The sequence below is a fragment of the Anser brachyrhynchus genome (genome assembly GCF_964034855.1).
Source record: "Anser brachyrhynchus genome assembly, chromosome: 18".
Taxonomy (NCBI): domain Eukaryota; kingdom Metazoa; phylum Chordata; class Aves; order Anseriformes; family Anatidae; genus Anser; species Anser brachyrhynchus.
The window spans coordinates 1,354,145-1,369,240 of record NC_137711.1 but is presented as its reverse complement, the minus strand read 5'-3'; the positions used below and the strand labels follow the sequence as shown (position 1 = coordinate 1,369,240).

The following is a 15,096-nucleotide window of genomic DNA, read 5'->3' as shown; positions in this document are numbered from 1 at the left end:
TTCCACCTCCCCTCCTCTGGCCAGGCGACGGAGCAAAGCCCACCGTGATGGAGCAGCAGCGGGGTGCCCTGTGGTGCGTCCCCAGCCCGAGGAGCAGCGGGGTCCCGGTGCAGATGAAGCCCCTCTCGCCCCGCCAGCTGCTTCACCCCCCTGCGGTGCCGGGGGCCGGGGTTATCAGCGCTGGGTAAACACAGCCTGGCTGTTATCACGGAGCCGCCGAGCTGGCGGCTTATCCACCAGTCAATTATTAATGAGCTGCCCGCCGTGCTCGCCCCACAGCACGGCTGGTGGCAGGGGATGGGGCTGCCGGGGGGGGAAGCATCCCCGCAACGGGGCTGGGGGGGAGCCCTGCGGCAGGACCCTTCCGAAGCACTGCTCCGGGCATGGGGGACAGGCGCGGGCTGTCAGAGCCACCCTGCATGTGTGGGGGGACGGGGTTTGTGGTCCCCAGACCCCAGCTGAGCACCGCTGCTGCCCCGTTGTGCAGCGTCCCAGCCCCCGAGCAGCTCCTTGGGGTCTCCTCGCGTGGAGGGAGCCTGGCACCAGCTCAGCCGAGCACCTCGTTAAGGGCCAGCGCTAATTGTACCGGCGGCGAGAGGTGGAAAGGTGCTTCCACAGGGCATGCACCGGCCGTGACCTGTACAGGACGGTGAATTGTCACCCAGCTCTTGCTGCTGGGCCACCGGTGCAGCCAGGAGAGGGCGCGGAGCGGGACCGTGTCCCCAAGGGTGGCCGCGCTGCCGTGGTGCTTACGGCACAGCCCCAGGGGACCGACCAGGGCAGGGGGACAGCCGGGGGGCTGGGGAAGGAGCTGAGGCGGGCTGGGCAGCGGGGGGACATCGAGGGACAGGGCTGCAGAGCGGGGACCAGTGTGTACCCCACGCACCCCACACCGGGCTTCACTTGTTTTGGGCTCCCCTTGGCCCCCACGCCCCGGCGAGGACACGACGGCACCAGGGGACAGCCAGGACCGGGGGCTGATGGTGGGGGCTGGTGGAGGGGGGCGGCACGCTGTCCCCAAGGGCAGCAGCACCAGGACACCAGGATTTGGGGGTCCCACGGGGCTGGGGCAGGGCAACACCAGCACGGAGGTGGCTCCGGGGCACATCCGTGGAGGGGGACGGGGTGGCCGACCCCAGCACTGCGGGGTGCTTTGGTGGGGCCCTTGGGGTCCCCGGGTGCATCAGGCACGGCGCCTGCTCCCACGGCCCCCACGCTCCCGGTGTCGCCCGTCCCCGCGCCACGTCAACGAGGGGGGGGCCGGTGCCAGCAGGAGGCCTTGCTGCCCCTTTAAGGCCGGTGCCAGCGGTGTTCGCTTTCTTCCCAGGAAAACGAACCTCTAATTGCAGCATGGGGGGGGGGGGTCCCGGGGGCTGCATCAGCCGCCTGCCGTGCCAGCCCCCAGCCAGGCTGCGCCGCGCAGTCCTGCAGGCGATGGCCCGCGTGCAGGTCCCTGTCCCCGTGTCCCCATGTCCCCGTGTCCCCTATACCCATGTCCCCGTGTCCCCTATACCCGTGTCGCCATGTCCCCGCGCTCACCGCCCGCGTCTTGCAGGTGGCTCTTCGCATCCGTCCCATGAGTGCAGCCGAGCTGCAGGAGGGGGCCAAGCCCATCGCCCACCGCATGGACGAGCAGGTACGGCGGGACCCCGTGCAGGATACGGGGGGGGTCTGTGGGTGCCCGGGGTGCGGTGGGACCCCCAAAACACGGCACGCCCCAGGAGGTACCCCGCTGCGCCCGGTGCCACGTGTGATGCCAACGCAGGGCAGGCTGGGGGGCACCGGCAGCCCCTGCGGGGACCCTGCAGTGACAAAGCAGCAAGATAAAACCTCTGGGGGGGGCTCTGGGCCAGGAGACCCCCTTCCTGCAGGGCCATGGGACCCCCACGGGACCCCCTGTCCCCAGCCCGGGGTGGTAGTGGGGTCTCGGTGGCTGTGCAAGGGGGGGCTTGGTGGAAGCAGGGCAGCTGCTTTTTTTTGAGGTTTGTGTTACCAGAAAGGTCAAAATCTGCATTGCAACGGGAGGCAGAGGGATGCTGGCAGCTGTGGTGGGGGAGGCGTTGGGCCCCCCCCTGCCCTGGCATCACCTGCAAGCTCGGGGGGCTGGGGACAGTGTGGGGAGGGGGGGGGGGCAAAAAAGGGACAAACAGGGTCCCTGTGGCGTGCCAGCATCAAGAACTGGCTCGAGGTGCGCGGGCAGCGGGCACCTTGGGCGCTGCGCTCACAGAGGTGCCTTTGTGCCCCCTGGCACCGCGCACAAAGCTGGCTTTGAGCCCCGGCCCGGGGACAAAGGGATATTGAGGAGCACAAAGGGCCCCGCGCCGGCAGCACCGGGACCGGCCCTGCACCTTCTGCTCCCCGGCACCGAGGGCGCAGCAGCAAAACAAGGGGATGGCACCGAGTCCTAGGAGGGCTCAGACCCGTTGGGGAGCGCGTCCCCGCACCGGGGTGCCCCCAGGGCTCCATGCCCCGCTCCCCAGCCTGGCAGGCACACGGGGAGCCCCTCAAAGCGTGTTTGTGGCGGGCGATGTGGGGTGCGCGGCCTGGAGAGCCGGGATGGGGGGCTGCAGCCCTGCACCCTGCGCCCTGCACCCAGGGCAGCCAGCAGCAGAGCCGGGCTCAGCGCGGGCCGTGGCCCCGGGGCAGATGCAGGCGGTGTCAGGGCAGGGTGCTTGGTGCAGGGGCTGCGTTGCCCAGCCCTCCGACAGCCCCCAGGCGATGTCGTTTGGGCTCTGAAACACGAATCCCGCTCGGGTCCCCCGCCAGGTTGTGGTGCTGCGAGACCCCACGCGAGCCCCCGATGACGTCCCGCACGCCAGCCGCCCCCGGGAGCAGCGCTACGTCTTCGACGCAGCCTTCGACGCCTCGGCCACCCAGGTGCGTCCCTCGGGGCTGGCAGGGCACGGGGACGTGGGGCTGGGGGCACGGTGTGGGGCAGCAGGACGTGCCCCGGGGCCGCTCGCCCTCCCACAGGAGACCGTGTACCGTGCCACCTCCCGCGGCCTCGTTGCGGGCGTCCTCTCCGGCTCCAACGCCACCGTCTTCGCCTACGGCCCCACCGGTGAGGGGCACGGGGATGGGGGGGCCCGGGAGTGAGCCAGCCCCACAGCGGGGGCTGTGGGGGGGGGGCCCAGCCCCTGGTGAGCTGTGTCCCCCCCCACTAGGCTGCGGGAAGACCCACACCATGCTGGGCTCTGACGGCGAGCCTGGCGTCTGTGCCCGCGCCCTGGGAGACCTCTTCCAGGCCATCGAGGACGCCGGCGGGGACACGGAGTACGAGGTCTCCATGTCCTACCTCGAGGTGTGGGGGGGGAGTGGGGACATCCCCTCTCCAACAAGGGCAGGGGACAGCGAGCGGCACAGCCCCAAGCTGGGGGCTTCACCCCCCAGCGTGCCGCGGCGCAGGACCCTGTGTGTCCCCCCGCCACGCGGGACGTGCCCAGCTCCCACCGCCCCCCCAGATCTACAACGAGACGCTGCGGGACCTGCTGAACCCCTCGCTGGGCTACCTGGAGCTGCGGGAGGACGCCCGAGGCACTGTCCAGGTGGCCGGCCTCACCGAGGTCTTGGCCACCAGCGCCGAGGAGGTGAGGCAGGGGGTGCCCGCGGGTCCCGGGGGGGCGGCGATCCCCCCCTTTGCCCGGTGCTGCCCGTCTGCCCCAGGTCGTGCGGCTGCTGGCGAGGGGGAACCGGTGGCGGAGGCAGGAGCCCACGGCCGCCAACGGCACGTCGTCGCGCTCCCACGCCGTGCTGCAGGTCACTGTGCGGCAGCGGCACCGCGGCACGGCGCTGCGCCGCGGGCGGCTCCTCATGATCGACCTGGCCGGCTCCGAGCGGGCAGCACAGGTACGACCCCCCCATGGGGGATGCAAGGCTGGGAAGCCCCCGGCCCTGTTTTTTTGTGTTTTTTTTTTTTGCCAGGCTTTTCCCTCTGCCTTCTTTCCCCCCGGCCCAGACGCAGAACCGCGGGCAGAGGATGAAGGAGGGAGCCCACATCAACAGGTCGCTGCTGGCCCTGGGCAACTGCATCGAGGCGCTGAGCAGCGCGAGGGGCAGCAAGTACATCAACTACCGCGACAGCAAGCTGACCCGCCTGCTCAAGGTGCGGCGGGGGCCTGGGGGGGGCCTGGGCTGCTGTCCCCCAGCCCCTCTCAGCTCTGCTCTCCGCGGCCAGGACTCGCTGGGGGGCAAGAGCCGCACGGTGATGATCGCCCACATCAGCCCCGCCAGCACCGCCTTCGAGGAGTCCCGCACCACGCTCGCCTACGCCGCCCGTGCCAAGAGCATCCGCACCAAGGTAGGATCGGGGGGGCACAGGCACTGTGCCCCCAGCCCTTGCCAGCCCTCTCCTGACCTGTCCCCAAGCAGCCCTGGCCCCGCTGCCCCCAGCAGGGAGGGCACAAGGAGCTTGTCCCTGCTCCACAGCCTCCCACTGCTCGGGGACCCTGCGTGGGGACCCTGTTTGGGGACCCCACTGGGTGACCAGCTCAGGGACCCCACCTGGGGACCCTGCGTGGGGAGGAGCTGTGCAGGGGCCGTGGGGTGCTCACGCCATCCCCGTCCCAGGTGAGACACAACCTGCTCAGCGCCTCGTGCTGCATGGCACAGTGTGGTGGCACCGTGGCCGACCTGCGCAGGGACATCCTGCACCCCGACAGCCAGCAGGACTCCGAGCCGGCACCAGGCAAGCGCCGGGACATCCGCTATGTCCAGGGTACCCCCAGCCCCTGCCGTGCTCCCCCAGACCCGCAAAGCTCGGTGCTGACACCCCGTGTCCCCAGCCCAGGTCCGGCTGGGCTGCCTGCGGGAGGAGCTGCTCGGTGCCTGCCGCGAGCAGGCGGCCCTGCGCCAGTGCCTGCTGCAGCTGGAGGGCACGGTGCTGCGCGCCCAGCTGGAGGCATCCCGGCACCTCCTCGCCCTCTCCCGGTACGGGGGTGCAGAGCCCCTCTGGGGTTGGGGACCCCAGAGAGCCAGGATCCCCCGAGAGCCGGGCAGCGGTGCTGAGACCACCCCGTGCTCCCTGCAGCTGGGAGCAGAGGGCACGGCGGTGGGGCAAGGAGGGGCAGAGGGAGCCGGATGGTCCCGGCGAGACCCAGAGGAACTGGGACATGGGGGACGAGAAGTCAGGTGCACCAGGACCACCCGACGTGGCCGTGGCACATGAGAGCTTCGTGGCACTGGCGGAGGAGCAGGGCAGGCTCCGGGAGCAGAAGGTTTGGGAGCCCCGTGGATGAAACCCACATCAGCAGGGAGCTGGGCTGGGGCTCACCCTGCGGGCATCCCCCGGCAGCTCTGCCCGCACCCGTGCACCGTGGTGGCCCCATGGCACGGGTGGCGGCCCCCTGGCAGGGGTGGTGGCCCCATGGCAGGGCTGCTGGCCCTGCAGGGGTGGTGACCCCGCTGCGTGCCCGCAGGCAGAGCTGGCACGGTGCTTCCAGCGGAGCCAGCAGCACGCACGAGGGCTGCAGGAGCCCGCGGAGCTGCGCCCCCGCTCCCTGCTCGGGGGCAGCCGCCGGCCCCGCGCCCTTTGCACCCGCATCGTCCAGCAGCAGCGGCAGCTCACCGCCGGTGCGTCCCTCCTGGGGCTTACCCTGTCACGACAGATGGGCCACGTCGCAATATGCTCCTGTCGGGGCACAGCGTGGCCGTGTTGCAGCATGAGGGGCCCCCTCCAGGGTTCCCATGGGGGTGGGCGCTCCGTGCCTGTGCCGTGATAAGGGGTCTGGTGCTTGCTGGGGCTCCTGCAGTGTCACGGGGCTGTCACGAAGCGAGGTCCCCCCCGGGTCGCGACACAGCCCCAGCGCTGCCCCCCCTCGCTGCCCCTCACCCCGTGCCCTCGCCAGCAGACCGCCGGCTGTCGGTGCCGCGGGCGCTGCAGGAGCTGTACCAGACCCACCTGGAGGAGCTGCCGGGGGGCCCCGACCGCACGGACACCGCCCCCCCCGAGGTAGGACAGGGGGGCCCCGGCCCCACGCTGTCCCCAGGCTGGGTGCTCACCTGCTGTCCCCCACCCAGGGCACGTCCCTGCCCCAAATCCCATGGGCATCCAGAGCAGAGAGCCTGCTGGACGCGGAGCAGGACAGAGGGAGGGCGCAGGACCCCAGGCACCCCACGGCACCGTGGCCACCTCTGCACCCCAAGGGGGACAGGTACGGCCGTGGGACCAGGCTGGGGTGTGAATCCTCTGCCTCTGCGTGCACCGGGGCTGTGCGTGCCCCACAGCCACTGCGGCTGAGGGTAAGGGGTGTCCCCGCTCCGGCAGCGCCCCGAGCCCCATGTTCAAGATGAGCCCACGGGCAGGGTGGAAGGGGAGCGCGGTGGTGCCGATGCCACTGCCTGGCCGCGGCACGGTGGCCCTAGAGGTGAGCACAGCCCTGCCCACAGCACCGAAGCCCCAAGGTGGGGGTGTTTATGGGTGCTGTGTGCCCCAGCAGCGCACGCCGCAGGCCAGCACAAACACCCAGCACGACGCCTCCCTGGGCAGTGGGACCGGCTCAGAGGTGGCCGTGGGACGCAGGGGTGAGTGGGGTGGGCAGTGGGGCCGGGGGGGACGGCTGTGCCCCCCTGATGGTGCTGCTGTGCCGCAGAGAGCAGGGAGACATCGAGCAGCACCAAGAGACTCTCAGCCAAGGCCACCCGGCGTTGGTCCCACACCCCGGGTGGGGACAGCCCGGCGGGGACAGCCGCCTGCCTGGGGGCCGCCCAGCCCAGCCCCTCCCTGGGCACCCGGCCGTGGGCACGCAAGAAGCTGGAGACGAGGGAAGGGTCGCTGGATGCCGAAAGGAGGAAGGGGAGGAGGTCGCGGTCCTTCGAGGCCACTGGCCACAGGGTAGGTGCAGGCACAGGGTGGCCGTGCCGCCAGCCGCAGCACCGTGCCCCGAGGGTGCAGGGCAGGCTGGGGGGGCCACCACAAGCTCCCTCTGTCACCCCCAAACCCATACCCAGCTGTCAGCACCCTGTGCATGCGCCCCTTGTGCTCAGCCTGGTTCCTCCCCACGCCGCTGTGTCCACGGTCCCTGCTCCGTCCCGCAGCTCGTGGCACCCCCAGGCTCCCAAATGCTGCAGAACCTCTTCAAGCCCACGGTGCCGGTGGGGACACGGGCAGCTGGCACCCAGGGGCCCCCCAAAACTCTGCCCAGAGCCAGGCCCCCGCAGAACCAGCAGCCAGGTGAGCCACCACCCCCCCCTGCGCCCACCACGCAGCCCCCCCCCCTCAGCACGGGGACAGCACCACGGGTTCGGGGCAGCCCCGGGGCTGCAGCTGAAGCATCATCCTTCCCCCAGGTGCTGGGGACCCGTCCCTGCCCGTCCCCACCAGCACCAGGAAGGGCCAGCACCCGCGGCTCGGCTGCGTCGTGGCGAGCGGCACCGGGGCCTCCGGCAAGGGTGCACAGAGCTGCCGGTGCTGAGCCAAGCGGCCGGCCCCGAGCCAAGGCAGGGGGCTGAGAGCTGCCAGCACCAGCCCCTGGCACAGCCCCTACTGGGGCCGGCCACGCCGCTCTCCCCGTGCCAAACCTCTACCGAAGCAGGGCCCCGAGCCCCGTGGGGGCATGCGGTGGTCCCATCCCGGCATGGGAGGCAGCCGGCTGCCCGGCACTGCTGTGGACCAGCAGAAGAGGACATGAGGCTGGGTTTTGGTCCTGCTGGGTGGCATTAAATGAGACGTGCTGAGCCTGGGAGTGGTGTGACAGCCGACGTGTCCCTGTGGCTGCCCGTCCCCAGGGCTGGAGGACACCCCAAAGACACCCCCGCAATCCCCGTGCTTGTTTTCTGCCTTTATTAGGAAGGGGTAAGGGATGCCCGGGCAGGGGCGAGGCGGCTGCTGGCTGCGAGTGGGGGCTGCACCCCACAAGTGTCCTCTGCCGGGGGAGGCAGCTGGGACCCCCCTGCCCTGCCGCACTCCGAGCTGCAGCTGCGGGGGCTGCGGGGTGGCACTACGGGGGCTGTCCCTCTCCCCACCCTGGTGTCCCTTGGGTTTGTGAGCCCAGCACAGGCTGAGCCCCCGGCTGCGTGTTTCCAGAGCTCCCCATCCCCAGCTCCCCGCAGGCACCCAGGGACAGCGATGGGGACGTGGGGTTGCAGTGGGACGGCCGGGCAGGGGTGGGCAGCGGGGGGCACAGCCCCAGGGCACCCCCGGCACGGGGACCTCTGACTAGCTACAAAAGGGGACGGCTGGAGAGGCAGAGCCCCGCGCACCCAGTCCGGCAGCAGCGGGGCAAGGGCTCGTCCCCGCTACTTCTTGGCCTTGATGAGGGAGTGGTAGACGGGCTTGATGATGATGTGCAGGTGCAGGGAGTTGTCGATGAGGTACTCGGAGGTGCGCTTCTGCAGGTCGGCGTGGGCGAGGAAGTCGGCCGCCTCGTCCGAGCTCTGGTGGAAGCTGTAGGCGTGCTTGACCAAGACGCGGCCCTGCTGCCGCACGCCCACCAGCACCGTCTTCTGGAAGCTGACGCCGGCGAAGTCGGGGCTGCTCATGGCCGGGGTGACGACGAGGCGGGGGCGGCCGTCCTCGATGCGCGCCGCCTGGACGGCGCCCGACACCGAGTCCGAGTAGACGGGGCGCAGGCTGACGGGCAGCCAGCGCGGCGAGAAGAGCGCGTTCCAGGTCAGCCTCTTGCCGGCGTCGTGGCTGCTGGGCCCCAGCTGGGTCTGGAAGCTGGTGCTGCGGTCGTCCCGCGCCGGGTTGTTGATGACCCACTGGGAGCCCCAGCTGGGCGCGAGGTAGTTGCGGGGCAGGAACATGCTGCAGTTGACGTCGAAGTACTTGGCGAAGTGCAGGGGGGAGGCGGCGTGGAACTGGAAGGCCTGGAAGAGCAGGTCCCGCACCGCGCCATGGTGCCGCGCCAGCACCGCCGACTGCGCCTGCAGCCGGAACAGCTGGCTGGGCGCGATCATGGGGTAGCGGATGGCGCGCAGCACCCGCTCGGCCACCGCGTCCTCGGGCTGCCGCCGGCTCAGCCAGCTCTCCACGGCGGTGTAGAGCTCCAGCTCGCTGTGCAGCACCAGGTCGGAGCGCTCCAGCAGCAGCAGCAGCAGCTCCACGCTGACCGAAGCCCACTCGGCGCTGCCCAGCACGGCCGACAGGTTCCAGGCCAGGAACTGGAGGCAGCTCTCCTGCAGCGCCGCGTCCCCGACGCGCACGGCGTAGTGGTACCAGCCCACCACGTGGCCCTGGCTCGACTCGCTGGCCAGGTGGCTCTTCATGTAGTCGGCCACGCCGCGCTGCAGCCCCCACACCCGGTACTTGCTGGCCAGCTGGTGCATGGGGATGGCCTGGTGCAGCAGGATGGAGACCCCCCCGCAGTACAGGTACCTGGGGCGGAGCGTGGCGCAGTGACACCGCTGTCCCCCGAGCCCCTTCCCACCCCGCTGCGCAGCCCCGGGCTCCAGCAGGTCCCCGGGGGAGCACCCTCCCTCCTTGGCTGCACCCTGCAGCATCCCCACCCTGCAGGGTCCCCACGGTCCCCAGTGGTGTTGTCCCCACTTGGCTGCACCCCTCCTGCTGTCCCCATGCCGTGAGGCCCCTGTGGTTCCCAAGGGAGCGTCCCCCCCTCCTCAGCTCATCCCCCTGGGCATCCCCGTCCCACAAAGTCCCCGATGTCCCCAGAGGAACATCTCCCTCCTCAGATCATCCCCCTGGGCATCCCCATCCCACAAAGTCCCCGCTGTCCCCAGGGGAACATCTCCCTCCTTGGCATCCCCCTGGGCATTCCCATCCCACAAAGCCCCCACTGTCCCCAGGGGAACATCTCCCTCTTTGGAATCCCCCTGGGCATCCCCATCCCACCAAGTCCCCATTGTCCCCAGGGGAACATCTCCCTCCTTGGCATCCCCCTGGGCATCCCCATCCCGCGGGGTCCCCGCACACCTGATGAACTTCTCGAAGAGCGCGGCGGTCTCGGGGGGCTCGTGCAGGGTGACGACGCTCTGGTTGCGGAGGAGGCCCTCAAAGACCTCGCTCTGGAGGCTGAGCAGCAGCTGGTGGGTGTGGAAGACCTTGGCCTCGTCGGAGGCAGCCGTGCGCACCCGCAGCACCGAGTCGCTGCTGTTGCCGTTCTGCAGCAGCTCCTGCAGCCGCTGCAGCAGCGTCAGCGAGTGGTTGATGGTGGCAGCCGTGGCGTCGCCGCCGAGGTCGGCTCTCTGGGCTGCGGGGAGATGGGACAGTCACAGCGCCGCGCCCCGGGCACAGGGAGCTGGGGCAGAGCCGAGCGGGACGTGGGGGAGCTGAGCCCGGCTGCGGGGCGACGCGTGGATAACGGGGGGCTGGGGAAGCCTCGCTTTGTGCACGTCCTCCCTCCGCTCCTCCCCGTGCCAAAAGGCTGGCTGGTGCCAAGGGGAGGTGTGGGGAGGGCGAGGGGACGTGGGGACAGTCGTGTCTTCGGGAGCCAACAAGATGCCTTTCCGCAGCAGCAGGGCTGGGACCACCGTGTCCCAGGCTGGGCCATGCTGGGAAATGGCCCCGTGCCGGGCAGGGCTGGCTCCCAGCCCGGGCTGCCGGCCCCCGTCCTGTCCCCGGCGCGAGCAGAGCCTGCCCTGGGCACTGCCCCAGACCCCCAGCATCCCGGGAGGGCTGGCACGGGGGGCACACGAGGGCTGGTGGCTTTGGGGGGCTCCCCGCGGGCCAGGCAGGCTGGGGGTGCCGACGGTCCCGGCACTGCTGTGGGGGGGTGCTGCTGGGCAGGCAGACGCGGTGCTGTGCCCGCTCCTGGCACGGTCACTGCCTCCCCGCTGGTGCTGCGAGCCCCCAGTAGCAGGGAGAGGGGCTGGGAGGGAATGCACAGCAGCGGGCTTGGAGCTCCGGCGGGCACGGGGAGCCTTCCTCCCGCTCCTCTCCCTCCCGCACGCCTTGCACGTCTCCCACCTTCCCCCTCGGAGCATCTTCCCCTCGGGGAATTCGGCTCCGTCTCTCAAATCTGCTTCTTGCCGGCCGGCGATCCCGCAGATTTCCCATCCCAGCGCCGGCTTAAGCCCGGCTGAGCGGGGATCAGGGAGGCGATCGCAGCCCCTGACCTCTGCCCACAGCACCGAGCCTGCCCTGGGCAGCGGGGAGCCCAGCCCTTGCCCCCAGGCACCACGGGGCACGTCCAGGAGCCACATCCAGCCCTCCCCGTGACACCACGGCTGCCGGAGAGCCGTGCCCAACCTCCCGCAACCGTCACCGGGCACCCGCACCATGTCCAACCCCACCCCGGCACACGGCGAGGACAGCGGGGCTGGGACCCCGGGACCCCTCCACGCCTTCCCCCCGCCGTGACCACCCTTACCGGCTTGCACGGTGAGGAGGAGGAGGAGGAAGGCAGTGGCAGCATAGCCCCAGCGGCGGGTGGCCGCGGGCCGTGCGCCCGTCAGCCTCACCATGGCTTCGCAAGTGCATCTGCCGGCGGCTCGGCGCGGCGCGGGCGCGCGGTGCCCGCCGGGGCTTATGTAGGCCACGAGCCCTCCCAGCCCTCCCAGCCCGCGCCGCCACATCGATTGGTGGAAACTGGGACCCGCCGTTACCACGGGAACGGCTCCCAGCCCCAATCCATCCCACCCTGGCCCCCGGTCCAGCATCCCCAGGGCGTTGTGCCGGAGTACCCCGGTGAGCCCCGGGCACCGTGCGGGGCCGGCACCGCTCGCCCACGGCACCGCCGCACGGCGATGGCCCCGCGCGCGGCCACGGCCCTTTGTGCAGGGTCTTTGCATTCAGGGCACAGCGCAGAGCGGCCTCCCCGCTCCCCCTGCTCATGGGTATTCATGCGGCCCTCGCCCTCCCATCACCATGGCATCCGGGCCGCCGGCAGGAACTGCCTGCCCTTTTCCCAGCCTTTGCAGCCAAGGCGCTGCGTGTGCTGCGCGGCTGCCCGGGGACGGCCTCCGCTGGCCCCTTGCCCGCCCCCGTGGCTCTTGCGGGGCTTTGCAGTGGGGCTGGGGGGGGGGGGCGTTTGTCCCCCGCAGCCCTTGTGCCGTGTGCGGGTAACGGTGATGGGGATACGGGGGCAGGATGGGGGCCGTCGCCCTTCTCCCTGCAGCAGCTGGGCACCACGGGAGGTGGGCACCCCTCTGCGTGGGAACGTCTGGTGCAGCCTGAGCAAACCCCACTTTTGTTTGTGGCCCCAGTGACCCTCCCTGGGGTGGGGAGCGGGGTCTGGAGCCCCCACATGGGACACAGCAGGGGACAGACCCCACAGACACGGGCACGGCATCCCCTGTGAACCCCCGTGGGGCTCCCCATGGAGGCAGAGGGGGGCTGCCACGCCGGGCACAGGCAGGAGCCTCCCCTGCCCCATAGCTCAGCTCCTTCACGCTGCTCCCCGAGACCTCTACGCAAGGTCCCCCCCGGGTGCAGCAGGACCCCTGCGGGACGTTAACGCCTTCGTTAGGCGGGGGCACTGAGGGTCACCCCCCCCCCTCTCCCGGGGACGCTGCCGCGCGATGCTGTGACCTTCAGCGTGTGACAGCGGCGTGCCCCGCTCGGGCTGCAGCCGCACATTAGCCAGCTCCCAGTCACCGAGCGGCTCCGAGCTGATGGGATTAGCGCCGGCACCCGCGTTATGGCAGCGCCGGCGCTAAGCCGCTGGGCGAGGCGCAAACCCGGCGAGGCGCCCGCGCCGTTCACGCTCGTGCCAGCGCCGGCGGCGGACACCCAGCAGCAGGAGGGATGCTGTCGGAGGGACAGGGGGGTGCTAGGGGGGCCATGGGGGTGTGTGGTGGGGCAGGATGGCCGTGGAGGGGAAGGGGGGCTCCATCCGAGCAGCGGGGGGCTCAGCCCATCTGCCCCTCTGCGTTGGGCTGCCGGGTCCTGGCACCGTGCCGCCGCGGCTGGGGGCGTTCCCGTGCCGGCGAGGGGACTTGAGGCCAGGGGCCGGATCCAGAGCGTCTGGAGGAGGATGGGGACGTGGGGGTGAGGAGCGCCATCCCCCAGCACAGCCTGGCCGTGCTGTGGTCCAAGGGGTTTGAGCGAGGAGCAGGGGCTTAGCCGGGGTCTCCAGATGTTGGGTGCGGGCAGATGCGGCCGCAGCTCCGGGGGGGTGCCCATCTGGCCCCGCTCGGAGGAGGTGGGGAGGGAAGACGCTGCCCAGCTCCTCGTGGGGGCTGGTGGGGACAGGGAGAGCTCCAGGAGGGGGACAGGGGGGTGCAGAGCACCCAGCCCCTCGGCTGTGCCCGGCCAGCAGCTCTGCAGCCTATGGGGCAGGGGACCCAAAGCGCACGGTGCAGAGAGAGCGAACACCCCGGGAGAGCGCTCCTGTCCTCCCACGGGGCTTGGACCGGCGGGGGGCTCGGGGCCCCCCGCGGCAGCACGGCGGGTTAATGGCTCACCACATCCACCGCCGCCTCATTTAACCAGCGCCTGCACAGCAACAGCCTGCCGGGAGCGTGCGCCCAGCGGCCGCCGGCACCGTGCCAGCCCGGGCTCCGTCCCGCGGGGCTGGGGACCCTCCACGTCCCCCCCCCTAGGGAGCTGTCCCCCATCAGCTGGCCACGGGGCAGGGTGCTGGGGGGGTCAGGGACATGGGGTGCCAAGGGGCTGGCGCTGGGGGTGCTGCCTTCGTCCCCCCCCAGACCCCGGGGAGCTGCAGAAAGCAGCGGCGCCGGCCCCGTTAATTGCGGGGAGGGTTGGCTCACCATAGCGACCCGTGCCAGGCGGCTCCTGCAAGCCCCACGGGGGTGCTCACGGGGGGGGGGGGGGTGCTGGGGAGGGTGGGAGTCAGCCCCCACGTCCCCGCGCTGCTGGGGAAACTGAGGCACGGGCAGGCTTTTCCCTCCAGCCTGCCCCCTGCGCGCCGAGGCAGACGTGGATGCAGGCGCACGGGGCGCAGGCACACTCGCGCACACGCTCACGTTGCGCCCAGACAAACCTGGCCCCGGCGCAGGGGTGAGGCCGTGTCCGTCTGTCCCGGAGGTAAGGCCCCGGGGACCCGCGCTGGGGAGGGGACCGCAAAGTGTCAGCCGCGGGCTGCCCTGAGCCCCCCCGGGTCCCCTCCACCCTCCGGGAGGGGGGGGGGTCGAGTGGGTGAGCAAAGCCCTGTGTGCCCCCGTGGTGACACGGCCCTTGGGGTACCCTGGGGACCCCAGGCCGCCATCCCCTCAGTGCTGGCATGGGGCCGAGCTCTGTCACCCTCGCTCGGGGCTGGCTCAGCCTCCCCATGGCCCCCAGCCCTGTCCCCGGGGATGTCCCCCCCCCCACCCCGTGTCCCCCCACCCATCGGGAGGCTGCGCCGTGCCGCGGGCACCAGCCCTGGGGACACAGCCACCGGTGGGGACAGGCACCCCCTGACGGTGCCGCCGCACACCCGGCGGGTGGCAGAGGGGCCACCGAGGTGAGAGCCCCCCCTCGGGTGGGGGCCACCCCCCCCGCAGAACAAATGGGGTCAGGGCTGGGGAAGGGTTAACGCGATCGTGCCGCAGCTGCCACCAATCGATGCCCACGTCCCCCGGGGATACAAAGGACCCGGGCCTGCTGATCACCCAGATCTAATTTGCAGTTAATTGACATCTCTCCCCTCTCCCACCCCGCCAGCTGGGGGCGGGGGGGGGCTGCCCGGCTCGGTGCTTCCATCCCCTGGGACAAGGGGCCAAACCCCCCCCCCAAGCTCGCAGGGAGGGACACACGGGGACCCCCCTGCCCTGGGGGGGGCTGGGGACAGTCCCGGGGCAGGGGCGCGGATCCTCCGCTGGCCTCGGGGCTCGGCTGAGCTGGGCCTGGGGGGGGCAGCGGGGCTGGGACCCCCCCCCCCAAACCCCCGGCAGGGGGCAGTGGGACAGCAGCGGGGGGCAGTGGGGGTTGTGCTGGGACAGGGACGGGATTGGGATTGGGATTGGGATTGGGATTGGGATTGGGATTGGGATTGGGATTGGGATTGGGATTGGGATTGGGATTGGGATTGGGATCCTCCCCCCCGCGCGCCTCACTCAGGGGATGCTAATTTGGGGGGATTCTGACCAATCAGAACGCAGATCTCGGGTTTCCCCCCCCCCAAACACACACTCGGAGGGCGCCTCTCTGATTGGCTGCAGCCTGCCCCCCCCCAGCCAATAGGAGCGCAGGGCGTGGGGCAGGGATTTGTGAATGGGCCGGGGCGCGGGGCCGCATCCTGCGCGGGGGCACAACCGGGC

General features: G+C 71.3%; 2 protein-coding genes across 23 annotated transcripts; one reads left to right on the top strand and one right to left on the bottom strand.

Moving 5' to 3' along the window:
- Positions 1-69: 69 nt before the first annotated feature.
- On the top strand, positions 70-7,661 carry KIF19 (kinesin family member 19). 22 transcript variants are annotated; one of them, XM_080561044.1, is made up of 16 exons: positions 70-1,449; positions 1,556-1,636; positions 2,767-3,061; positions 3,165-3,301; positions 3,462-3,587; positions 3,664-3,846; positions 3,956-4,102; positions 4,175-4,297; positions 4,567-4,714; positions 4,782-4,926; positions 5,027-5,213; positions 5,415-5,568; positions 5,847-5,947; positions 6,016-6,149; positions 6,263-6,519; positions 6,588-7,661. In XM_080561044.1, exons 1-16 carry the CDS (start codon positions 1,351-1,353, stop codon positions 7,655-7,657), a joined length of 3,387 nt encoding a protein of 1,128 aa, XP_080417170.1. In that variant the 5' UTR covers positions 70-1,350; the 3' UTR covers positions 7,658-7,661. The 22 variants fall into 22 exon arrangements, with proteins under 22 accessions (XP_080417170.1, XP_080417169.1, XP_080417166.1 ...); XM_080561043.1 differs by lacking the exons at positions 70-1,449; positions 1,556-1,636 and having other exon boundaries at positions 1,978-3,061; positions 3,165-3,587; XM_080561040.1 differs by lacking the exons at positions 70-1,449; positions 1,556-1,636 and having other exon boundaries at positions 1,978-3,061; positions 3,165-3,587; positions 3,956-4,297.
- A 93-nt stretch (positions 7,662-7,754) lies between these two features.
- Positions 7,755-15,047, bottom strand: BTBD17 (BTB domain containing 17). Its single transcript, XM_080561064.1, has 3 exons — positions 11,265-15,047; positions 9,869-10,145; positions 7,755-9,313 (listed from the first exon to the last, which is right to left on the bottom strand). The coding sequence occupies exons 1-3, from the start codon at positions 11,683-11,685 to the stop codon at positions 8,233-8,235; spliced, it is 1,779 nt and encodes a 592-aa protein (XP_080417190.1). The 5' UTR covers positions 11,686-15,047; the 3' UTR covers positions 7,755-8,232.
- Between the last annotated feature and the right edge of the window lie 49 nt (positions 15,048-15,096).